The 26045-nt window shown below is 42.8% G+C and overlaps 1 protein-coding gene across 1 annotated transcript in view; it reads right to left on the bottom strand.

Annotated features, from left to right (window-relative positions):
* Nucleotides 1-26045, bottom strand: part of CIT (citron rho-interacting serine/threonine kinase) — a 164183-nt gene that overhangs the window by 132407 nt on the left and 5731 nt on the right. Inside the window, exons 2-6 of the mRNA XM_047088045.1 lie at nt 25426-25567; nt 18161-18336; nt 12654-12755; nt 2106-2248; nt 795-888 (exon numbers count right to left, since the gene is read on the bottom strand). Of these exons, the coding sequence (XP_046944001.1) occupies nt 795-888; nt 2106-2248; nt 12654-12755; nt 18161-18336; nt 25426-25567 (657 nt within the window). The remainder of the gene's footprint in view (nt 1-794; nt 889-2105; nt 2249-12653; nt 12756-18160; nt 18337-25425; nt 25568-26045) is intronic.

Raw genomic sequence — 26045 nt, forward strand, 5'->3', positions numbered from 1 at the left:
AGAATAACCTCCCTAACCTCTGAATTTGTGCATTTTAACTAGAATCAGTATTTTACTGAGAAAGAATCAAATGCCAAGTTCCTAAGAATTTTGTCCAGGTCACCAAATGACTCCTTTGCAAAATAAGTCTTAAAGTCTAAGTTGATTTTCTCGTAGACCTACCATTTTTTTTGCATAGTTGCCATGAAAATTCACACTTTACTATATACCAACTTTATTAGATTTTTTTAAATTTATATATATTTTTTTACTTTGTCATCTTTTTCTAAAGTATCCTTGCTCTTGGTCTCAGCAGATACCCTCTTGCCTTCCTATTTAGCAGGTGGAATACAGCGTAATTTTTACCAAAGATCCAGGACATGGAAATACATTTTCAGCAGTAGGTTCTTAATGCTTAAGGATATTTGTTTAAATGTGCCAGTGATTTATTTCAATTTTGCTGCATAGGAAATAGAAATTTGAGATAAAGATGATAGAAGGCAATCTATAATAAGGAAAATGAAAAGAAAAACAAAATAAGCATTTTCCCTTTTTAACCAAACTATTAAGGATGTCCCTAAAAATGTTTTGTAGGGTATTAACAGATGTTATACATAAAAGGGTGCCAAGATCAAGTAAGTCTGGGAAACAGCTCCTATCCCCCTATCCCCACCCATGGAGAAATCCTGCCATATATTGGCAGATGAAGATTCCAAAATGTCGCTCAAAGTTTTCCCATATTTTCCAAACTTACAAGGACCACAGAACACTTTGTAGCATAATCTCTATTAAGCTATCTTGCTCCATTTTGTTACCATCTTATTCGAGCTCATTTTAGCCGCTGATCCAAAATCCACAAGCTTGATGTGTCCTATTCGGTCAATGAGTATGTTCTCAGGCTTGACGTCTCTAAGAAAATCAGGGCCACAAATTAGTATTGTCTTCTCCATGCCAATCAGCAAGCAACTATTAACCTAGGATATCAATTCAGCCAAGAATCTCAAGGTCTATGTCCTGCTATACATACCTCCTGATTGATAGATATAAATAATAAGCAAAACATTCTGCAAAACAAATTTAAGTAAGAAAAAGAAGGAGAAGAAGGAAAAGGAGGAGGAGGAGGAGGAGGAGGAGGATGAGAAGGAAGAGGAGGAGAAAGGGAAGGAGATGGAAATAGAAAAGAGCAGGAGGGAGAGAGGAAGGGAGGAGAAAGGAACAAATCTAAGTTATTAGATGGATTATTTCTCCTAGAGACACACATTTTACATTATGAAAGCAACAAGGGGATTTGCCTAAGGTCATGTAGCTAAGTCAATGGAAAAACCTGAGATTCTATTCGAGGTCTCATGACTCCTGGCCTAACTGTGGTTCCATTCCCACAACATTCTCAGAGGTACATAAAACGTCACATGAGCAAGGATGCAAAAAAACATTTTTCAACAGAGGGTGGAACACCTGTGTGAATTACTAACTAATTCTATAAGGTCAGAAGTACAACTCCATGGGCTTCTGCCCCTACATGGTATGCCAGTTCCTTCTGCAAATCAAATTCAGTTCTTCTACCATGTAACCTGAGGAATCCACGCACGAGTTCTCAGTCTTATCAGCTACATTAACAGATCTTGTTAGGAAACTTGAGAACGTTATAATTATAGATCTATTTCACTGCTGAATGAGTAAGCTGAAAGGTCTGCCATTTTGGAAAATATACCTTCAGCCATTTATAGTTAGGACTGGTTAAAATTTGGGGGTGTCTGGGTGGCTCAGTCGGTCGAGCATCTGGCTCTCAGTTTTGGCTCAGGTCATGATCTCATGGGTTCACGAGTTCAAGCCCCGCATCGGGCTCCACACTGACAGTGCACAGCCTGCTTGGGATTCTCTCTCTCTCTCCCTCTCTTTCTGCCCCTTCCTACACACTCTCTCTCTCACTCTCTACCCCAGAATGAATGAATAAGTAAGTAAGTAAATAAATAAATAAATAAACTTAAAAAAAAAAAAAAGACTGGTTAAAATTTGGAGGGAGCATTATTTTGATGCTGAAATCGTTCATCCATTCATTCATTCTACTGTGGGACTTGTTAGGTGATACAGATAAATTCTCAGTATACTACCTGAGTCTCACTTACCGATGCACATATCCCATCTGATGAATGCTGTGAACAGCCAAAATCAATTCGGCTAGGTAAAACTGAATCGTGTTTTCATCTAATTGGTCCTCGTATCTGTTCAAAAGTGACAGCAAGTCCCCTCCAGGCTGATATTCCATGACCTGTATAGAATACCAAAGTTATTAATTCTTCATACACCCCAAAAGGGAATGTCTCAATTAGAGCCTCAAATGCTGCCTGACGTGTTATAATTACAACATCTCCACAAAGCAACCAAGATGTGAGAGACATATTGTAAGTCACGTAGGATGAGATCCCTGCCCTAAGGAAATTACATCCAATACCCAAGAGAATCACTATAATGAAAGACTAGTCCCAGACACCACGCACAGTGTTTGCAAGGTAAGCTTGAAAAGCTGAATTAAATCCACCCACTCACCTACCCACCCACCCAAGTTGACACCCCAGACATTCCCTAGGATTCGGTACACAGTGTAGATGGAAATTGCTGGAGGGCAACAAACCCTCTGGCATCCCTTCTGTATTTCTCTCGGCACCCAGCAGAACACAGGAAGGGTGCACCAAATGTGATACAACCTTTTCCTGCAACAGTCATCTGACCATGTCTGTTACAAATTTAAATGTGAAATATATACTCTTTGACCTAATAATTCCACTTCTGACCACTTATCTTACAGGAACTTATAGTAGTTTGTAGATCAATAAGACACACAGATTCACTGCAGCATTGCTTGTGACGCAGGAGAGAGAAAAAGCCTGGAAATCACCCAAATATCCATCATTAAGAAATTCCTGAAATATGACATATCTAAACCATGGGAGAAGATGTAGATATGAAAAATGAACAGACTCCCTTTATTCATACTGCCGTGGAAAGCTGCCCATGATAATATAAAGTGACATACAGGATAAAGTACAACCTCTTTTTTCTCATAAAAAAATTATTACATTTGTTAACATATACATTATATTATGTTTGAGGCCGGTTTGCCTGGGTGGCTACAAACTGCAGCCTGGTGACTTAAGCTCTCAGCCTTTCAGTTTCATCCACTGTAAAATGAGGATAAGACTAATTCCCTCGCAACACCCTGCCTGGCACCAACAAGGTCTTCAACTGCCAGTCAGGAGTCTTCCTTTCCCGACCTTCGCTGCATAATCCTTTCCTGGCTGGGAGAAGCCGGGACACATTTCGACCACTCTTACTTAGCTCTCTCTCGTCCTTTGCTCTGATTTCCCATTTTGTGAGCCACACTATAAATGTCTTTTGTTTTAAGTTGTCTCAAATCCTTTCTGGAAAGAGGCAAGATCCAAATAAACATCTTAAAAAAAAAAAAAAATACTAAATCTCTCCAACTACTGCATTCCAGAAGCCAATTTTGGGATGTGAATTCTCTCCCTCCTCCTCCAAACTCCTGTTTGCTTTTGGTCCAGAATTAGAAGAAAGCTCTAGTCGAGTGAGACATGGAGCATCTGTACATTCCGCAGAGGCCCCAGGCTGGTCCAGTAAAGATTCTGCCCAGCACCGAGTCAACCCTACCCCAGAGACCCCTGGAGGAGCCAGTGACCTGCATGTCCTCCCCAAGGGCTCTGGGTCACCTGGGAGTCTCCCCCACTGACGTGGCATCTTGCATGGAGCACAGAGTCAACCAGATACTGGACAATTTGAAGAGTAAGGTTCCATCTGCACTGTAATTATTGGGGAAAAAATGACTTATGAACTAGCAAGAAGGGTGAAGTGTAGAAGGAGTGGCGGTTAAAATGCAGCCTTTATTGCCCCAAAGTTCACAGCAGACTGAAAGCTACCAGTCCCAGTCCTAGAAGAACCCACAGGAGCCACCTGGCTGCCTAAAGCTCGCCCACTCATCCCAACCTGGTTCTCCACAGGCCCTAGTTATGTCAGTGAATGTTAATTTTTATATCTGTTTTAAACATATATTGCCGGGGCGCCTGGGTGGCGCAGTCGGTTAAGCGTCCGACTTCAGCCAGGTCACGATCTCGCAGTCCGTGAGTTCGAGCCCCGCGTCAGGCTCTGGGCTGATGGCTCGGAGCCTGGAGCCTGTTTCCGACTCTGTGTCTCCCTCTCTCTCTGCCCCTCCCCCGTTCATGCTCTGTCTCTCTCTGTCCCAAAAATAAAATAAAAACGTTGAAAAAGAAAAAAAAAAATTTAAACATATATTGCCATTAAAAAGGTCTTAAATGCCCTCTCCCCTCCCCCAAAAAATCACCAGTAACAACAGAAGTACTCATGCTTTTAGAACGGAAACATCTTAAAATAGGAACAATGCATATTTATGACGATACATCGCAGTTAAAAACTTTCTAACCTGGCTCTATTAAAGATGTGAAAAATAGGGGCGCCTCGGTGGTTCAATCGGTTGAGTGTCCAACTTCGGCTCAGGTCATGATCTTGCAGTTTGTGAGTTCGAGCCCCGTGTCAGGCTCTGTGCTGACAGCTCAGAGCCTGGAGCCTGCTTTGGATTCTGCGTCTCCCTCTCTTTGCCCCTCCCCTACTCATGCTCTCTCTCTCTCTCTCTCTCAAAAATAAACATTTTTAAAAACTTTTTATAAAAAAAAAAAGATGTTAAAAATAGAATGGCTGTAAGTTTAAGGATGACAAAGTCAAACATATAGCACCCACTGGCAACTTTTAGGAGCTCACAAACTGACCGCTCTGTAATATTTCACAACTTCACAACTATTCCTGAAGACTCTATTTTGTAATGACCAGTAAAATAGTTCAGAAAATAAGAACCATCTCTTAAAAGCAAAAAGATATGTATTCTGTGTGCTTATTCAGAAGATCCAATTTCCTGAGCTGAAAATCCCCACCAAAACTAAGATCAGTCTTTTCTGAGTCAAACAACTTTTCATTTCTTCAAAACCAGGGTTGATTGGAAAGACAAGTGACAAAAATTACAACAGCTGCGAGGCAGCATGTTCCACAACATGGGACAAAATAGACACGAAATGACAAACCCCTAAATAGACTGGGTCCTTATCAAAGAACTAATCAGGCTTGAGCCACCAACACGATCCCACATTACCACCCTAAAAATTCAAGTGCCCACCGTTAGAGAACTTAATTTGGACATTTACTGAGTAAATCTGTTATCCCTATCCCAAAGCTATCCTGCTGGGGTACAGTCGCTCATTCTGGCAAAATGGGGAACAGGGCTTGTGTGTGGTCAACTCAAGCTTAACCAATCATCTTGCTGTTAAGCTTAGACATAAAGAACAGGACTTGGGCACTTTCAGAAAACACCTCTGGACTTTTAAAAATGGTACCAAAGCAAGAGGCTCCAAAAGCATCATCAAAAGTCAAAAATTAAGGGGCGCCTGGGTGGCTCAGTTGGTTAAACATCCAACTCCTGATTCCGGCTCAGGTCACTATCTCATAGTTTGTGAGATCGAGTCCCATGTCGGGCTCTATGCTGATGGTGTGGAGCCTGCCTGGGATTCTCTCTCCCTCTCTCTCTGCCCCTCCCCAGCTTGCTCGCGCTCTCTCTGTCAAAAAATAAACAAAAAAATTTTTTAAAACAAAGTCACAAATGAAGAGCCTTTAAATCTCCTTACCAGATGGCTTGCTATGAACTAAACATCAGGGTCAGAAGAACACGATAAATCATTTAAGGCCAAAGTCACCACCCAGGCTGTCCCAGACAACCCATTCACAGCACCTGCTTTTGTCCAAAAGTGTGACTCTGTCCAGGACTTTGACTACTCAGAGATGCCTGGTGAGGCACTGATACCCCCAAAATGTGGCTTGTCAAACCTGCCTGTCCATCAGAATCACCCAGGGAGGTGCTTTTGAAAAACAGAAAAAAACACATTCATAAAAAAAAAAAAATTTTTTTTTTGAGTGCCTGCTGTGTGTCAGGCACTATTCTAGATATAAGGAAAACAGCAGAGACTAAAACAGACAAAAGTCCTTTGCCTTCATGGAGCTGGAATTCTAGAGGAATGAAAAATAGCGAACATTAAGCAGTATGAAAGGGTAAAGTCGGTTTCATTCTCACCCCAACCGGTTATTCAGGGAGCTTGTTAAAAATCCCAGTGACTGTGGGTGAGGTCCAGAAACCTGCATTTTTAAGGAGCCACCGGGGTGGCTGATGCAGCCAGCCCAGCACTGTACTGAGACCCAATGCTGAGGAAGTTGTGGAGACAACGTGGCTCCCTGCTTCAAGTGGATGAAAAGTTTCTACAGCAAGAGGTGCCCTTGATACAGCCAACACTCCTGCTGCTTGACGTTTTTTTCAATGACTACCTATAGCCTTTCTGACCATCACGACGAGATCACCAGCAACAAAGAGCCGGAGGGTAACCAGTCCGTCAGCACAGAGGCAATAATCCTCCACGGATGGATGAGACATGTGCCTGCCCGCAACGACCAGCTGCAGGTCACCCAAATGGCACTCACCAAGGCATGGTAATCAAAGGCTGGGGCGACGGGAGGAGGAAAAGGGCCCTATAGGGAAACAGCCCTAAACAATGCGGCAGCCCTGCAGATGGCAGAGAAAGCACAGCAGCTGACAAACAAGCCTGGCTTGGAGCTATCACAGACTTGCTCTTTTAAAGCAAAGACATTCAGGCCAACAGAGACAAACCCTTCTAATGGCAGCAGCTGCAGATACTAATTAAAGGGCAAATCTTACATGTGTTCGGTTTGGAAGGAGTAGAGGCCTCTCTGTTGGTGTTTGCAGCTACACCCCAAGTACAGGGATAGCAAGGGAGAGCAATGCCCATCAGTTGTGTGGCATTTGAAACAAAGGACAAGAGTGTGCGTGTGTGTGTGTGCGTGTGCGTGTGTGTGTATGCGCACGTGCACATGAATGCACATACATGCACACCTGCATGCGCTCATATCCATATGTGGGGAAGGGGTGAGTATTTAATAGTCCTTGTACCCTATTCCAATTTGCACAGGGTGTCATTAGAAGCATGCTGTGCTGGCCACCCTTTCAGCAACGTGCCCTTGAAATGCTTGCACTACAATCAGCCTGCCTGAAAGTGCCACGGAAATGTAACAATGGTGTTGGCATCGTTATCTGCCCTGTGGACTGTCCCTGATCTTTGGCATCTGGGAGGAAGGAAGGGCTTCTCAAAGCAGAGTGGTCCCTGGCAGGGACTCTAAATTATTCTTCATGAAAGGCAAGGTCACCAAGAGAAAAAGAGAGAAGACCCTTTTTTTTTTTTTTTTTTTTTTTTTTTTCAGAAAATAGGAATCCCAGCCTGATTCATCCATCTATTCAGAAAAATCCTCATTGAGCACTGAATCATCCAGAGTCTTGGCAAGAAACAGACTGCACACTCAAACTAGGTAACTGAGGACATGAATTAATGAAGCACCCTGCACTGGTGAAGAACCCTGGGGCTAGTTAAGAGCTGGGGAGTAGGTACCACTTGTCAACCTGAAAGAGCAAAGAGCAAGGGACAGGATCTGAGAAACTTCACCATTGTTGAAGGAGCAAAAGGAGGAAGAAGTAGCCAGAAATTAACTGTAACTATAGCCGTAGGACCATGGTTCTCCAAGTGGGGCCCCCAGACTAGCAGCAGCATCACCTGGCACCTGGTTGCAAATTCTTGGGCCCCATCTTCGATCTACTAAGCCAGAAACTGGGACCATGGGACAAGGCAAACTGGGACAATGGAAAAAAATTGTGACGACTAAGACTTTAAATGCATTCACTTGAAATATGCCTCGAAAGACCAGGACATAAAACAACTATTTTGAAGGCACAAAGAACCCCTCCAAGGCAATAACATACTCAGCAACTGAATTGGGGTCAATAAGAGGTATTAATATCTCATTTCACCAATGAGAACATTGAAGCCGAAAAGGCCAATGACTCCAGAGAGACCAACCAAGGAAGAGTAATAAAACAAGAACCTATATTCTAAGTAACAGCTTCCTTCCAACGGGCAGCCAGCTTCCAAACCCAGGCTTCTGAAACAGCAACATGAGAACATGCTGGTGAGTTTTGAGACATGCCTGAAAACTGGATAATCTTTTCTGAGAGATCAAAACAGCACATGTCTCACTGTCAAAACTATCATAAGCTGCCACATTTTACGAAAATAAACAATGAAGTTGTATTTGTTAACTCTCTCCAGACTCCCAGTGTCAGCAGAGGCTAGAGCCCAACACCCACAGGCCACAGGGGTCACTGTCTAAAAACAGCCAACCTCCAAACTGTCCCTACAAAGGAAGGAAATACCACCTGTGCAATTGCTTCGGTGCAAAGCGAGACAATGTAAAGAACTAATCCCAAGCAGGACTTCAGAACCGGGGACAGAACAGAAGTGCTTTGGGATGTGACAGTGTAACATAATGGGTAAAAGTATGGGAGGTGGATCTAGGGGGCCCGGCTTCAAAACCCAGATCTCTTATTGCCTACAAAAGTAGGTGTTTTAACCTCTGTGGCAGACTACAACTGGTCCCCCAAATCCATTCTTCCCGAAGCTGGAGAATGGCCATGCCACTAGACGGTATAGATGTAAGGTCATATGATCAAGTTCTAGTCAATAAAACAGCAAAGGAAATGATGTGCCCCACTTCCATATCTTTCTAAGTAAAAGGAATTTGCTTGTTCTGTCCTCTACTCCTTTCTCCTACCAGCCAGGTGAAATGAGAATATGAAATACCCGACTTCAACCACATCAAAGAGGACAACATCCTAAGGGATGAGGAGCCACAAGATGGAAGGAACCCGGGTCCCTGGATTATCACATACAACAGAGCTGCTCCGTCAGTTCGGACTGTATTTTGGTATCTTTTTGTTACAGTAGCTTAGTCTATACCTTAACTAATACATCCTATGTGCAACTGGGGGAGAAAAAATTGGAATGAACAGAAGGAAGTCAATGTGAGGCCACTGTAAGGAAAGAAGATTCATGGATCGGTTGTGACTCAGAGCAAGGGCAGCCTGAAGACACATGGCATGAAAAACATCAATACAAAGCCAGCAAGCTTTAAGAATCTCACAAAGGGCTTAGATGCAACAATACTACAAGTGGTGAGTTGCAAAACAATGGTTTCTTTGTAAAGACCAGCTCCTTCCTGGAAGGACACTGGTGAAGGCATCTGTTATACAGAATTGAACAGATTTCATCATGAACCAGATCAACAAAGCGCTGTTTCCATGGGCTGCCTGCCAGAACACAGAACTAGCCTTGTTATATAGAACCAGACATTAATACAATGGACTTCATTGAAATTTTCTATACGCCAGAAAATGGCAAGCCACATTCATTGGTATGTAACGACAAATACATTTTTAACCATCAAATTTCAAAAGGATCCAAGTTCAATTTCCCTGCACTGCACTCCAAATTTTGAAAATCCCACTGGATCTAACTTGAATTACATACTTTAGAGAATAAAACTCCTACTACTAATGTGTGATTTCCATAACACAGTAAGTAAATCTGTATGTAAATCAATTTCTATGAAATTAATCAGACATTCGTTGAATAGACGCATCTTAAGCATTTACTTGGGGAAGCACCACAGGAAGCAAGGGAAACAGAATCCCTCCAGGGAGGTGTAGCCTGGTAGGGTAGCCCAACACCCACTCATGAAGAGGACACACAGGGTGTTATGAGTATGCAGCCAGAAGGGCAACCCTCCCGGAAGAAGAGAGGCCAGGATGAGTTTCTGGAAGAAGTGATACCTGGCCCAAGTCCAGAAGGAGAAATAGGAGTTAGCCTGGGAAACAGGGAAAGAGGGAACAGCGTGGAGAAAGGTCAGAGGCCAGATCAAAGAACCAAAGGAAGGTCAGGATGAATGTAAAGTAAAAACAAAGAAATGGTAAGCAACAAGCCTAGAGGTATATATGAAAAAGGCCTTGGAAACCACATGGAAGAGTCTGGACTTTATCCAGAGGGCAGCAGGGAGTCTTAAAGGGTTTTAACAGTGGGATGACTTGGCTGCAGTGTGTAGAAGACCTGGGGGAAGGGCAAGACAGATGGCAGGGAGAACACTTAGGAGGTTACTGCAGTAATGCAGGCAAAAAAAGATGGCAGCCGGAACTCACCCAGTCGAAGCTAGAATGGAGAGAAGAGACAGCTTTGAGAAATATATAGGTCACCGATTCCTACTTGTTTTATTCACTGATTTCTAAATGTATCTTCAATTAAACTGCATTTGCATTACAAGTGAACGTTCAACTGCCAGGGAGCTTAGGATAATTTATGTTTCCCCAAACTTCAAAGGTTTGGTGATCTATAAGTGGTCAATAGATACAATGGAATTTTGGTACTTCACGATACCAATATAGATCTATGGTCCCCTTATCTTGTGGCAGAATGTATTTCCAGATGCAGAAATGTTCAGATTTTAGAAAAGTAAAATGGTGCATATACTTTATGTTATGTAACACCCTAGGGTATGGCTTGAGATATCACCCTGTAATCAAATGCAATCAAAATCACAATTTTTTGGCAAAATTACAAATAGTCATACTAAAGGGAATGAAGAAGAGATTCAGGTCAGGTTTTGCTGCCAAATAAGTAACTAAGGAACTTGAGGTTATTCAGAGCTCTGGGCATTTCAGAATTGCAGATAAAGAATGGGGGATCTATAATCATATCTTAGTTCCAATGCTGAGTTTGGATATTTATAAGAAAACTGTACCCTTAGCAAGCATTTTACTCCAAATTACCAACATACTTGAGAAGAGAATGCAGACAGGGAAATAATTACAAGATCCCATCAGCAATACCCAACTGAGCTATGAAAGAAGGGTGTAAAAATGTCATTGCAGCCAGGTATCAATGTGCTGAGGCAACTAGAACTCCAGGAGACAACTGTTTTGAGATCATTCCCCTCTTGTAAGATGGCGGCTAGAAAACCTGGAAAGATGGTCATTAAGCTAGGAATGCTAATGCCAGGGGCAACATCCAGATGGAAGCCCCACAGACAAAAGGCCCAAAAAAAGGAAGCCCCCTGCCACTGGGAGGTCTCTTAGCAGAGGAGAGGCTGATATTCCCAGACCATAAGGCATTCCAGTTAGGCTGTGCCCAAGAGGAAGTCCACAGCAGTTAATTACACCATTAAAAAGAAAAAGGGAAGGTCTACCACTAGGACAAAGTCAATTGGTAGGGATAAAAATGGTGGCACCAAAGAGGTTAAAATTTTTGAAATGACCAGGTATTACCCTCTTGAAGATGCACTTTGAAAAGTGTTGAGCCATGAAAACAAAAATAGAAACAAAACTACTAGTCAACACAAAGGAAACTACGAGCTGGTATCACTCCCAGGGCCCCTCTGGTCATCCTCATTGGCCACCCGAATACAAGCAATGCCAACCACCAGTTGTCATCACTGTTACATAGAACACTTAGAATTTGTCATCACCTCTACCATGTGGTTAGTGCAAGGCCAATCTCCTAATGCATTTGTATATAAACATTCTTGCTCAGAAGGCTAGGTGGGGCTGGGGAGGAGGTGTGGGGGGTACTTCTTTACCAGCAATAGGTTCTCAACTAATAGGAAACCAAATAAAGTGCTTATTACAGGTCAGAAATAAAGGCAATAAAGTCCCCCAAAACTATCCAGTGGAAGTTCAAGATAAATTGGAATCCAACCCTCTCATACCCTTTCCTCTTACATGAGCCTCTATAAGAGTTTCTCTCCATTCAAGGTAATAGTATGATAGTCTTGTTTTAAGGGCTTAATCAGGAACAAAAATTGTTTCCGGGATAAATTTTTTTACTTTAGGAATCTAAGCCCCCAAGAACCTAAACAAGGCTCCAGAATTAATTTTAGTATTGTGAAAGTTATGCTACACGTACATCAGAAATACTATGGCATTGTTCAAAAGAACAAGGCAGATCTGTATGTACTGACATGGAAAAATGTCCGGGGTAAATTGCTGAAAGGCAAAAAGCAAGCTGAAGAAAAGAGTAGAAAGTAATATACAAGTTTCATAAAACAAACTATATACATGTGTTATAAATACAGACATGGAAATATTTTTTCCATGAGGGTCAGGAAGAATATACATAACCAATAATAGGTTCCCCTAGGGAAAGGGATTAGAAAGAAAGGTAGAGAACTTTCCCTATTTCATACAGTTCTGCAGTGTTTGCATCTTCTTAAAATAACTGTGCATTATCTCAAGTTTTAAAAATTAAAAAATTTAAATGATGTTCACTAGACTTAGTGGTTGATCATTTCGCAGTATATACAAATACTGAATCATTACACTGTACACCTGAAGCTAATGTAATGTTGTATGTCAATTATGTCTCAAAAAAAAAAAAAAATTAAAGCAAGAGTCTACTAAAGGTAGTATCAGACTATTTCCAAATAAATGATTTCTCATTATTGCCCTTTAAGCCACAGCTACAATACTCAACAACAAATGGGGCTGTTTCTAAATGGGATAGCCCTTCATCTTTAGGACAAGGAGAACAGGGAGACACCTTAAAGTCAGGACAGCAACTCAACAGACCATATGGACAAGAAACACACCCAATTCTATGTCTATGATATCTGAGTATCAGCATTGGACTAATTCCAGAGAGACGGATGAAAAGACTCACCAGATAAAGGTTATTTTTGTCCTGAAAGGCGTACTGTAACTGGGGAATCCAAGGGCTTGTGCTCTGAGATAATATGTTCCGTTCTTCCTCAAAAAATGAAACCTAGGGGGAAAAGAAACCCTTTAGACAATTATAATATAAAGAACAAAGTGTTGGGGGAGGGGTGAATGTCCCAACCTCTCTCTTTAAGCCTAAACTGATGTCTCTAGTTTAAGAAAAGAAAAACCATCCCTTAGCCCAGCACTCCACAAATTTCATTCATTCGTCTACTTTGCTCATGATTTTTGCCAGATCTGTGTATTATCTGTCCAATTATTTACTTTTGTCCTTAAAGCAACTCACTTCTTTTGAATCTAAATATCTCCCTCTTTTTCTTCTTCACCTTCTCTCCCTGAATAATTCAGTCCTAAATCCATTAGGTGGAACAGAACAAGGTAAGCATCCATAACAGGTAGTAGGGAGAGTGGGACACAGTGGCCCAGAACAGGGTGCCAGGCCCAAGCAGGGTGAGGAGGGCGGCAACTGTGTGTGGGGGCCCGGGGGGGGGGGGGGGGGGGAGGGAGACAGTCCAATATCAGGTATCAAGGGCCCAAATAGGGTGAGGAAGGCATCCACAGGCAGCGATAGCCTGGAACGGGGCATCTAAGCCTACCAATGAGAAGAGTGGCAGCAAAGACAGTAGACTGGATACACACAGATGCATAAAATAAGCTAAAATATTATGGGTGATATCAGAGAAGGGAGCTACAAACACAGAAAGGGTGAACACTAGAATACACTCAGGGAAGTTGGACTGGACCTGGACGTATTGGTATGAACACATGGTTTTTCAATATACAGAGATGGAGAAATAGAGAAATAAATGTGTGTGTGCGTGTGCGCGCACGCAAGTAGCTATATTAAATACCTGAATTTCTATTCTCTAGCTCTGCTCACTGAAAGGGATCTGGAAGCAGTGACACTCCAACAGCAATAAGGACACCTAGTACCCGGATCTTGGTTTCTAAATACCATTTTACACTAAAAGGAACAGGCACCCTTTGAGAAAGGTCTGATTGCAAGGGTGGGGCAGGCAAGGTAAAAGCACAAGAGCTTTAACATCTTGCACCAGAAAGCAAGACAGTAACTCAAAGATGGGGATGCGTCAAAAGACACAGAAATCAACCTGAAGAGATTCTCATGGCCCAGCTTAGAGGACGATTTGAGCATAAAAATACATAATGACAGGAATGGCTTCTAATTCATTGACTTAAACAGGAACATGCAAGTCCATACAGCTATAAATTAAGAACCTGAAAGTTTTAGGAGGATCGGGTATTTCCACAGTCTGAAAGCACCTCCCTACAGAATACTCATGTAATGACGAAAAAGAAAGGGGTGGCCCTACAGTGGAGAAGCATGGCCGATACCTAAGTGAACATCGACATGAATGTGACAAACTGAAATGGGGTCACCCAGTGGGACTCAATGAGAAGAATAGAGCGTCTTGTCTGTGATGTTCTTGCCAAAGATCTATAACCTGAATGAACCTGAGTAACATTAAACATATCTGTATGTTTACAAAATAACTGGCCTGTAATCTTCAGAATGGCCAAGGTCATGAGAGTCCAGGGAAAACTGAGAAGCTGGTCCAGACTGAAAAAGACTAAAAAGACAGGACAACTAAATGTTATGTGTGATCCTGAGCTTGACCCTTTTGCTCTAAAAGACCATGAAACAGTTGGTGGACCATGAACGGGGTCTTAGGATTAGATGGCAATAATGTAGTATTGTGTCTTTTCCAATAGTGATGGCTGTATTGTGGTTCACAGGAGAGCGTCCTTCTTGTAGGAAATGCACACTGAAGTATTTGGAGGTAACAGGGCACCACTGGCAACATGTTTTCAAATGGCTCAGGAAGAAAAAAGTTGTTCATAGTTTGTGATAGTTTTACATGTCAACTTAGCTAGGCTATAGCACCCAGCTAATCTTAAGCATTTGCTGTGAAGGTATTTTGTAGATATGGTTAACAAGTCAACATCTACAATCAGTTGACTTTAGTAAAGGAGATGATCCTTCCTGGGTGGGTCTCAGCCAATCATATGAAAGAACAAAAGTGAGGCTTCCCTGATAAAGAAGAAATTCTGCCTCAAGTTTGCATTATCAGTTCTTGTGCAAGAGTTTCCAGCTTATTGGCCTCCCCTACAGATTTCAGACTTTACAGTCCTTACAATTGGGTAAGTCATCCATACACGTGTATGTATGGATATTCAATGTGTAGATGTATATATATTTAATGTGCATATTTTTATATATTATAGAATCCTGGCTGATACACTGTGCTTGCAACTTTTCTATAAATCTGTGACTATTTCAAAATAAAAATTATGTAACTTTAGGGGCACCTGGGTAGCTCAGTTAAGCGTCCGACTCTTGGTTTTGGCACAGGTCATGGTCTCACAGTTCGTGAGATCAAGCCCTACATAGGGCTCTGTGCTGACAGAATGCAGCCTGTTTCATTCTCTCTCTCCCTCGCTCTCTGCCCCTCTCCCGCTCTTGCTCTCTCAAAATAAATAAAACTTCAAAAAAGTAGTAATAATTTAACTTTAAATATGCCTTCTACCATTTATTTTAACATCTATAAAACTCCCAGGTTTTAACACGCTAGTTAATATTAGACTACTAAACACCTCAAAATAGTTTTGTCCATGTACTACCTAAAATCATCTTGCATACCACCAGTGCTATATGGAACACATTCCGGAAACAACCCAACTTCTGTAATCTCCTGAACCTGATCTGTGGTCCTTCTTTCCTGTCACATAAAAGGTGTTCAGTGAAGGTTGGCTGAACTGAGAAGCCTACATCTTCATTTGCTCACCATTGGCTCCTCATCTGACCCCTGAAGCCCCCATTAAAATAAATAGTCTCAGGCGCCTGGGTGGCTCAGTCAGTTAAGCATCTGGCTTTGGCTCAGGTGATGATCTCACGGTTCGTGAGTTCGAGCCCCCCATCAGACTGTGCTGACAGCCCAGAGCTTGCTTCAGATTCTGTATCTCCTTCTCTCTGCCCCTCCCCCACTTGCACTCTCTCTAAAAAATAAACATTAAAAAATTATTTTTATTTTTTTTAAATAAAATAAATGGTCTCTGAGGACTCTTCTGGTTCTCACAGAGCCCTGAACAGGTGTGCTGGCCTCTCCTAGGTGATAGGTCTTGCTTACAGGATGTCGCCTCTCTACCTCCTTCTCTGGCATTTCCTTTCATTCACACCCTGTGCTGGTTTTTCTCCTCTCATGCCTTTAAATTTGAAGCCTTGCCATGGCTCAATTAAAGACTCTTCTTTTATTCACCCTCTTAAGGAATGGTTGGGTAGCTTTTATTAGTTCCTGGATGTGTATTATTTTTAAAATCCCCCAGCCCACACCTCACACAGGGTCATCGTGAGTCATTCACCGGAAGGAAGGCACCCTATCTGCACATCTCTGTCGCTTGCCTGCAGTGCAGTATATTAGATTGTTTTCTTTTTACATGCACTACTTCCCACCTAAAACAGAAGCGTTGCAAGGTCAGGGCTACACTTCATGCCTCCCCTCAAGGACCCAGAAGCACACCACACACAACAGGTGCTCAGTAAGTTTGTACCGAGGATAGGTGGCTGCTTAGATACTGGGAGGTTAAGTGAACACCTCCCATTCCTCCCTTCCAAATGATCGGTAACGTCCTGTCATTTCTCCTTCCTGTGAAGTAGCTCACATTTCACTGCTAAACACAGGCTACATCATTCTCGGACTCTGACAAGCAGCTTCCTGCCCTCCGCTGCTTCTTTGACTGGAGGCCACGCAAAGCCACTGAGTCCTCAGACTCTGATCCCAACCTCCTCCTTCCAAAAGTGTAAATGATCCCCAGCTGCCTCACAAAGTGAGCTGCCATTCCAAACAGTTCTTGGGGAAATGAGGAGTTAACATTTAATAGGTACAGAGTTTCTGTTTGGGAGGATGAGAAAATTCTAGAAATAGTGGCTATGGTTGCACATCATTGGTAAATGCACTTAAGGCCAGTGAATTGTACCCTAAGAAGGATTAAAACAACTCTAATTAAATAATTAAATAATTAAATAATTAAATAATTAATTACAACCCTAATTAAATAATTACAACCCTAATTTTAGGGGCACCTGGGTGGCTCAGTCAGTTAAGTGCCCAACTTTGGTTCCGCTCATGATCTCAAGACTCAGGAGTTTGATCCCCGCATCGGGCTCTGTGCTGACAGCTCAGAGCCTGGAGCCGGCTTCAGATTCTGTGTCTCCCTCTCTCTCTGCCCTTCCCCCACTTGCGCTCTGTCTCTCTCTCTCTCTCTCAAAAATAAAAAAAAAATTTAAAAAAAATTTTAAACAGTAAATTTTATGTTATGTATATTTTGCCACAATAAAAAAAGGTTCATCAGATTTCCCACCAATTACCCTCTCCCCACCCAAATGTCTCATTTCTCCCCATTTCCTAGTCCCATCTGTTCTAAACCACTAAGGAACACACACACACACACACACACACACACACACACACACACATCTGTACAGCATTCTAGTACTCAAACCTCCAGAACGTCACACATACACTTCCACCTGCCACACTCCTGTCACGTCTCTCCGCCCAGAACCTGCATTCGCTCTCAGCAGTGTGAACCTCCCCTAACCGTCCCTGGCTCACTCACATCTCTCCTCACTCCCCAGCTGGTGAATTTGCTAACTGCTCTCCCTTCTGTGATGTTTAGCGGCTAAGCGCCTGCTTTATACATTTGCATTTTTTCTCCACTTTCCAAAGTTGTTTTTAAAACCCTGCAACTAACGGCCATGGAGCTTCAATTCCTTTCACGGGCTTCCCACAGAGCCGGGTACATTATCAGACACATGATGTGTGCTCGGACGTCTGTAACTAATAAATTGCTCTGAACGCCAAGGCTGATGGCAGTCTCTCTAGAAACTCGGCAAATGAATCGATATGTCTGGAGCAGCAGCCTTGTTTAAAAGAAAGAAAAACACCATGACCATAAAAAAGAAGTTCTTACCTGCTCTCAAACAAGCAACACTCTTGCCACAGGACAATTTTATTTAATTTCTTCAAAGGCCTGTTTTAAAATCAAACACATATGCCCACAACACAAGTATAGAAAATGTGCACACAACCATATGCTGCCTAACCCCACAATATGCACATGTCGAAACTGCCAGCTGACGGTCATAAAGGGTCATCTTAAATTCATTAGTTAAAAGGCCACGTTGATTCTGAATAAAATACAACTATAGAAACACAATAAAGCAATCGCGGGAAGCTTGTGGGCCCTCAAAATGAGTCAGTATCAGTTCAAGAAAAGCTGAGAACGGGAGAGCTCTTTCTGCAACTGTAATTAACCAAAGAGTCGCCGAGGAAATCTTGCTCAATCCCAGATGTCAATTCAGCAGATGATTGCCTCTGCAGGGAACATCCTGGTACAGGAAGGGGAAAGGGTGTGGTGTGAAAATGCTCCTACCTGCTCTTGGGCCAACAAGGCCATCTTCTTCATGACCTTCATGGCATAGACGTCGCCAGTTGCTCGCTCTCTTACCACCTGCACTTCAGCAAAGTGACCACAGCCCACGAGACTTCGGACTTCAAAGTCTTTTGCTGAAGGCTGGAGCTCCTGTAACTCAGCGATGGTGTCGGAATCTGCAAGAGATGTAAGAGTTACTCCCAGGTGAGTGAAGCACTTTCCAATACACGCATCTTTATGAAAGCACAAAAAAAAAAAAAAAAAAAAAGAAAGGAAAAAAGTGTTCCTATGTGTTCCCTCGCTGTCAAAAGACATTTTAGTCACTTTCCCATCCGTCATGAATAATTATAAAATCAGCACAAAAGTGTTTTTATATGTTAAGTTTAAAATTAAGGGCTCCAGAAATTCCAAAGCAGTTTCCATGGTAGCTACGATTTGAATCCTGTAGACTCAGAAAATAGGAGGAGAACACAAATCAGGCTTTTCTTCTTCCTCTCTGAAGGCCACAGGGCAGCGTTTGGTCAAACACGCTTATCAGCATTTAGACTGGTTCATAATGTGACGTAAGCAACACGATTCCCAACTCAGTCGACTTTAGAGCTGACCTCCCGCTTATCCCATTCTAGTGCTACTGCGCAGTGTTATCCCACAAACCCATCTCTTTCGGATTGTCAGTAATACCTCCTTTCCCTTAATACGGAGCAGTGCTACCAAAAAGAAAAAGAAAATGGAGCCCTGGACATTTGCTCTGCAGCACTGACAGGTCACACACCTGGAAGGGTTTGCAACTATCTGTTTCTTTGCCTATGGTCGTACTCCTTTTTCAAGTGCAATCTCTCAGTCAGTATCTTAGTCTGCTCAGGCTGCTGTAACAAAATACCATAGATGAGGTGGCTTAAACAACAGGCATTTATCTCTTACGGTTCTGGAGGCTGGGAAGTCCAAGATCAAAGTGCTGGCAGACCGAGTTCCTAGTGGGAACCCACTTCCTGGCTTACAGACAGCCATCTTCTCACTATATCCTCACAAGATGGAGAGAGACAGAACCCTCGTCTTTTTCTTCTTCTAAGGACAACAATTCCATCACAGAGGCCCCACCTTCATGACTTCATCATCATATGAATTTGCAGGGGGACACAAACATTCAGTCCATAACAGGTGGAGATCCTGAATGTATGAAGTATGGATTAAATGGATGGCAGATTTGGAATCTACAGTATATTTACTGACACTCTAAGAACAGTAAGCTGGGACATCACTGGATATGCAATGACTCTCTAAGGATCTGAAAGAGGGAAGTGGAACAGCTGTAGCTGACTAAAAAATTCAATCCTGCACATTACAGAGAAGCTGCATCAAATATAGGGGTTACGCTCCAAAGGAAGACAAGAGGAACACGGAATCAAAATTATTCTGGAGAATCCCTCAGAAAGGTGCCATGATGAGACCAAGAGACTCTTGATATCCCAGACAGACACTAAAGTCCTCCAGGCATTAGAGCAGGTTGCCCTTTCCATGGTTGGGCACCAAATAAACTTGGGAGCTACATTCTAGAGCTACGCTCGGCAAGTTATTCACACAATAGGAGGAAATTAATCCAACAAGGGGAAAAGTCATTTCATTACCTATAGTCATTGAGCAGAATATTGATAAATTAGCCAATACAATTTTAATTGGTATCCACCTCCTTTCTTTGTTGTGTGGGTGGAGTCGCATTCACTTGGATCAAAGGTACACATGATGAACTCCACTGCACTGAGTGCCTTCCCACCTGTCTCTTCAGCCAGTCATCCTGAAAGCATTTCCCTTTGGGCCCTGGAGGAATCAGGCAAGCGTGGTCGGCACATCCGAATAAATTCATCATAACCATTGCGAAAAATAAATCTGGAGCACCTTTGTGGAGAATTCATGCAGAAGCAAGACTGAACGCTGCACAATATCTTCCTTCTGCCCTGCCATCCCTGTGCCAAGCCCTGTCTCTCTTCCCTGCCATTTTTCCAAGTTTCTTTCAGATCAAGTATTTGAGTTTTGAATTATAATTCCCCAAATATGCTGGCTTGCAACTTCCTGGGTTGAACCTGATTTTATTACTGCTTGCGCATGAAGCCAGCCTCTCCCAATTCTCTGTTAGGCCTTGGGTCCCTAAGTTGCTTACTGCATTTGTCCAACTCAACTCTGGATCCATCGCTGTAACCACCAGGCATTTCAGTCACACAAGTAAATAAACCGCTATAGACAGAACCACAAGGATACTCAGAATTCTGAGAAACCTTACCAAATTTTAGGTCTTTTTCCAAAGGCTTTGAATTATTAAGGTGAATGATTGAGATACTCAACTCAAGTCTATGACTATTAAAAAAAAAAAAAAAAGACGATTCACAATTTCCCTCCATGCCAGCAGCTTCTGTGATTCCAAAACCACATCACACTTCAGCCCTGCACACTGTTAGTTACAGCATTTAAGTACCGAATATTGAGGTGGAAATGAAGACCCAAAGCATGGTAATGAAAAGGCAGTCAAAGCGTGACCTTGTCAGATAAACATTTGGACCCAGGGGCAAAAGCCAATACAGCACAGTGTATCGCTTCCTTTTCTGAAACTCAGTCATTCAACATTTCAATTTCTAGGAATTTGTCCTTCACAGAAACGTTAGCAGATGTGCTCGAAATAGACAGGAAGATATTCATCATGAGCACTGCCTGTAACAGAAAAATAATCAGAAATGACCTAAAGGTCCATCAGCAGGGAAGTGGAATCGACCTAAAAGTCCCACCCACATAAAACCATATTAGGCACATGAGGTAGCTCAATCTCCACTAGAATATATTACATATTCTTTAAGGGCAGGAATTTTTGTCAGTGCTGATCACTACTGTGAACACAGTACCTAAAACGGAACCTGGCACACAGCAAGTGCTCCGTAAATATTTGTTGAGTAAATATAATGCTAAGTGAGCAAAGCTAGTAGCAAAATATTACATACATATGATCCACTTTGTGTAAAATTAAACAAAAGTAATGTTAGAACATACACGCAAAGGGTTGATAACTGCTTGCTGACTGGTACGCATGAGCTCATTACATTATTCTCTTTACCTTAAGACCCACTTCAAAATGTCCATAATAAATATTTTATAAGGACAAAAAAAATTGCAACACTATGCACCAAACTGTTAACAGCAGTTATCTTAGATAAGATTTTGAGGGATATTCTCTCATTTTGACCTTTTATTTATTTTTATTTTTAATTTATTAGACAGAGAAAAAGGAAGAGAGTGCAAGAGTAGGGGAGAGGGGCAGAGGGGGGGGAGGGAGGGAGGGAGGGAGGGAGAGAGAGAGAGAGAGAGAGAGAGAGAGAGAGAGAATCCCAAGCAGGTTCCAAGCTCAGCCCAATGTAGGGCTCGATCCCACGACCCTGGATGGTGACCTGAGCCAAAATCAAGAGACTGATGCTCTAACTGGCTGAGCCATCGAAGCACCCCATGTTTATTTAATTTTTTTTATCATTTGGACCTTTTATATATTTAACTTTGTATTATGTTTAGAATTGGAAAAAAAATTTCTTATAGTTATAACTCGCCCATACATACTACAGTTGGTAACATACAGAAGCTTTTGCCTACAGTAAATGTAGCTGAAAGAGTATAGGATTAAAGCTACCGTCAAACCACCAAGAATAGTCCAATGTCAACAATTATCAACACTTTGTTATTCATGTTTTATTTTTTTAAGTTTATACACGCACACACGCACACACAAGCGGGGGAGGGGCAGAGAGAGAGAGTGAGAGAGAGAGAGAGAGAGAGAGAATCCCAAGCAGGCTCCAAACTGCCAGGGCAGAGCCTGACACAGGACTCAAGCCCACGAACCGTGAGATCATGACCTGAGCCGAAGTGAGACGCCCAACCGAGCCACCCAGGAACCCCCTATTCATGTTTTAATATCAGTTTATTTTTTACACAAATTCTACAATACAATACTTACAATTTTGCCCCTTAACTTTGTTCACTCGGCAATATAATGATTCGACCAATATTTACTGAACATCTATCATGTGCCAGACACTGTTTTAGGCACTGGGAATAGAACAGTAATTAAGAAACAAAAATCTCTTCCCTGGGTTCCCAGATGTGGGTTCCCTGTCCTACTTTGGCTCCAGCTAGGGATACCACTTCAGGGCCATACCCGCTGTCTCATTTCCTCCAACGGTCTCCATGCAGTAGCATGGAGTAGCAACAGTCTCTTATGCAGTAGCAACTTTTGGGCCCTTCTACCCATGTAAGAACACTTAGATTCCAAAACAGAAACTTAAAAAGAGGTTGGGGGGGGAGGGGCAGGGGAACCAGACATACTAATGTAATCACCCTTTTCCAATCACAGCCTCTCAGCCGTACTCTCCAGGAAGCCTCTTCAAAAATATGAAACAGTTCCTTGCAAGAGAATTCTATTAGAAAAATCTACATTTCGCTAAGCCTAAGCCCCCTGATTACTGAATGAGTCTAGAAGATCCACTACTTTAAAGTAACCAGAGGGCAGACTCAAGACTAATGAAGGAGCCGGTAGATGGCTTGATAAATTAGTCTGTCTCATAATTTCCCTTCCCCTCCCACTCCCTATTTGAGGATTTAAATATTCAAGAAAATAAGGTGGGAGTTTATTCAAATAAATATGGAATAATGAATAGTACCCAAGTACATTTCAGAGTTAAAGACCTACAATATATTAAATATACATGGAGGCTGGTGGCTACCATTACTGGGTAACATTTATTATCTCCTGTGTGCCAGGCAACGTAAGCCTAATCTGTGCACTAACTCATTCAAGCCCCACACAGCCTTATTGGATATGCATTTTCCCCATTTTGCAGATAAGGAAACAGAAAAGACAAGTGGACATACACTAATTTTATCTACTCAAAACTCTCAGCTCCTTTGGGCACTTCCACATCCCCTATTCCATGGGACCCTGGTAATTGCAGTGCCCTGAACCCCTAGGCACCCAGATGAGGCCCATAACACTTGACTCCTGGCCCGGCCCCTGGTCACGGGGTAGACAGATGACCCAGAACAGAACCAGTTAAAATCTTTCCTGGGGATCCTATTAATATAGAGAGTGGAAAATAAATATTGCATAAGGTGTGGTAGCCATCTCCAAAGATGGTGCCAACGAATCATACACACACCTCCTAGAACTCACGCCCTTATGCCTAGACTCCCTGGCACATGGAATCTGGGCAGCCCCACGACTCACTTCAAACAAGACAATGCAGCAAAAGAGATCTTATGTCCCTTCCACACCTAAGCCCTAAGAAGTCCCGGCAGTTTCCACCTTGGTGCTTTTGAAAGCCCTGAGCTACCAGGTAAGAAGTCGACATCTCTACTAGAGAGACCATGTAGATCAGAGGTCAGCAAGCTTTTCTTTAAGGGCCAGAGAATAAATATTTAAGGCTCTGTAAGCCATATGGTCTCAGTCACCACTACTCAAAGGCCTTGTAGTGTGACAGCAGCCACAGGCAGTACGTGAACAAATGGGCCTGGCCAACACCTTCCAGTAAAACTTGCTTTACAAAACAGGGATCCCAGGCTGTAGTTGGCTAACCCTTGATGGAGAGACCACACAGGGAAGCCACTTGGAGAGCAAGAGGCCTGGACTTCACAGAGACAGGGAAAGGCCCCGTCATCCCAGAGTCCCAGCCGAGTCCAGCCTTCTAGGCAACATACCAGACACTGTGCAGGCCATCTTGGACTTTCTAGACCAGTAGAGTCCTGGGTGCCTGCAATCTTAGCCCAAGTCACATGGAGTGGAAACATCCTCAACCCACAGATTCATGAGGGGTAATACAACGATTATAGTTTCAGACCACTATAGTTCAAGGTGCACGGTTACACAGCAAAGTCGCATAAGGGAGGGTTTCTCAAACTCGGCACTACTGAAATTTTGGGCCAGATAATTCTATGCTATTCTGTCATTGCAGGAAGGTCAGCATTATCTCTGGCTTCACCCACTAGATGCCAGGAGCACCCTTCCCTGCAAGTTGTGACAACTGAAAATGTCTCCCAAACATTGCCAAGTGTCCGAGGTGGGGGGGGTAGGGGGTGCAAAACCACCACTGGACAAAAAACACTGATGTAAAGTAATAAAATACAAAACTGGGACACCAGCAGCCCACTCCCCCACATTGAGGAAGACACGAACAGGGTGTGGCCAAGGCCGATTTATGACTTTCATAGGCCCTAGATACAACTGCCTTCATCAGCCTCTTCCTCCATTAAAAAAAAAAAAAAAGCCAGGGGCGCCTGAGTGGCTCAGTTGGTTAAGCCTCCAACTTCGCCTCAGGTCATGATCTCACTGTTTGTGGGTTTGAGCCCCGCATCAGGCTCTGTGCTGACAGCTTGGAGCCTGGAGCCTGCTTCGGATTCTGTGTCTCCCTCTCTCTCTCTGCCCCTCCCCTGCTCACGCTCACTCACTATCTCTCTCTCTCTCAAAAATAAATAAACATTAAAAAAAGTCAAAAACTATATTTTATGATACCACTGACAAAAGGATAAATATAACCCAAAATCACTATAATTATTTTGTTCATAGTTTTCTTGTTTCAAACTAAATTTAAATTAAGTTAATGAAAATAAGTGCAATTTATTAAAATTAAATACTGTGCCTGCTATGCCTGCAGGATTATCAGCCCTGAGTGGGTATAAGGATAGAGCCAGGGGGCGCCTGGGTGGCTCCGTCGGTTAAGCGTCCGACTTCAGCTCGGGTCATGATCTCGCGGTTCGTGAGTTCGAGCCGTACGTCGGGCTCTGTGCTGACAGGTCGGAGCCTGGAGCCTTCTTCGGATTCTGTGTCTCCCTCTCTCTGACCCTCCCCCATCCATGCTCTGTCTCTGTCTCAAAAATAAATAAAAATTAAAAAAAAAAAAAAAAAAAAAAGGATGGAACCAGAGGACTAACTCACGTACCTGGATCCAGCCATGCCTAAAGTTTGACCCGTCCCTGGATGGGCTTCATGAGCTCAGTTTAGTGAGCCATAAATTCACTTTTTTGGCCTAAGCTAGTTTGAGTTGAGTTTCTGTCACTTGCAACCAGGAGACCTGACTTATCTGTTCTCCCAAATGCAACAGGTGGAAACTGACCTTAAAACTGAGTCTGCCTTCCTCAGAGCAAAGTTCCTACTCACTACCACCAACCACTAACTCATTCTGCCTCGGGCATTTTTGCAGTTTTCTCTCCAGAACACTTTTCCAGAAAAACCTCTCCAAACTTACATTTGCGGACAAAGTTGCTCACGTGCTTAATCTTCATCAGAGCAGGCTGACTGCATTCTTCAAAGAGAACGAAGAGGGCATCTAATATCCCTTCTCGGGAAAGAGGAGACATCTGCTGTTGAGTCAGAAAGGGTGGTTTCCCCTAAAAACAGCAAACAGCAGATGGAGACACTGTCAATAATGAAAAGCTTTGATCAATAACATCCACACAGAGTAAATTACAAGCCACCAACTCTAACTGCTCACGACACACGCTAACAGCACAATTCTGTGGCTTCATTCTTTAAAGCGACATCAATGGAGAGTCATTAAGTTATCACTTGTACAATTCCATTATTGTGGGCTTCTTTCACCAGTGCCTGGGAAGAAAACCTTCACGAGCGTGCCATTAATAAGAAAAGGCCCCTCCTTCTTAACAGTCTGAGGCTCACGGGAACATTGACTCCGGACCCTGCTGGTTCTGACGTGTTTCCATGTCTCTACAATAGGACACAATGATTGCTACATCTTTCAAGTGCGCCCAGAGGTTTGCTAATATAACTGCAGTTTCTTTAATTTCCTTGAACAATCTAAAGTAGTGTGAACGAAGTGCCCACACTGAAGCTGAATTTATTCATGAC

Source organism: Lynx rufus, unplaced genomic scaffold (genome assembly GCF_022079265.1).
Source record: "Lynx rufus isolate CCGP_SWC_20201006 ecotype Redwood Valley unplaced genomic scaffold, mLynRuf1.p SCAF_24, whole genome shotgun sequence".
Taxonomy (NCBI): domain Eukaryota; kingdom Metazoa; phylum Chordata; class Mammalia; order Carnivora; family Felidae; genus Lynx; species Lynx rufus.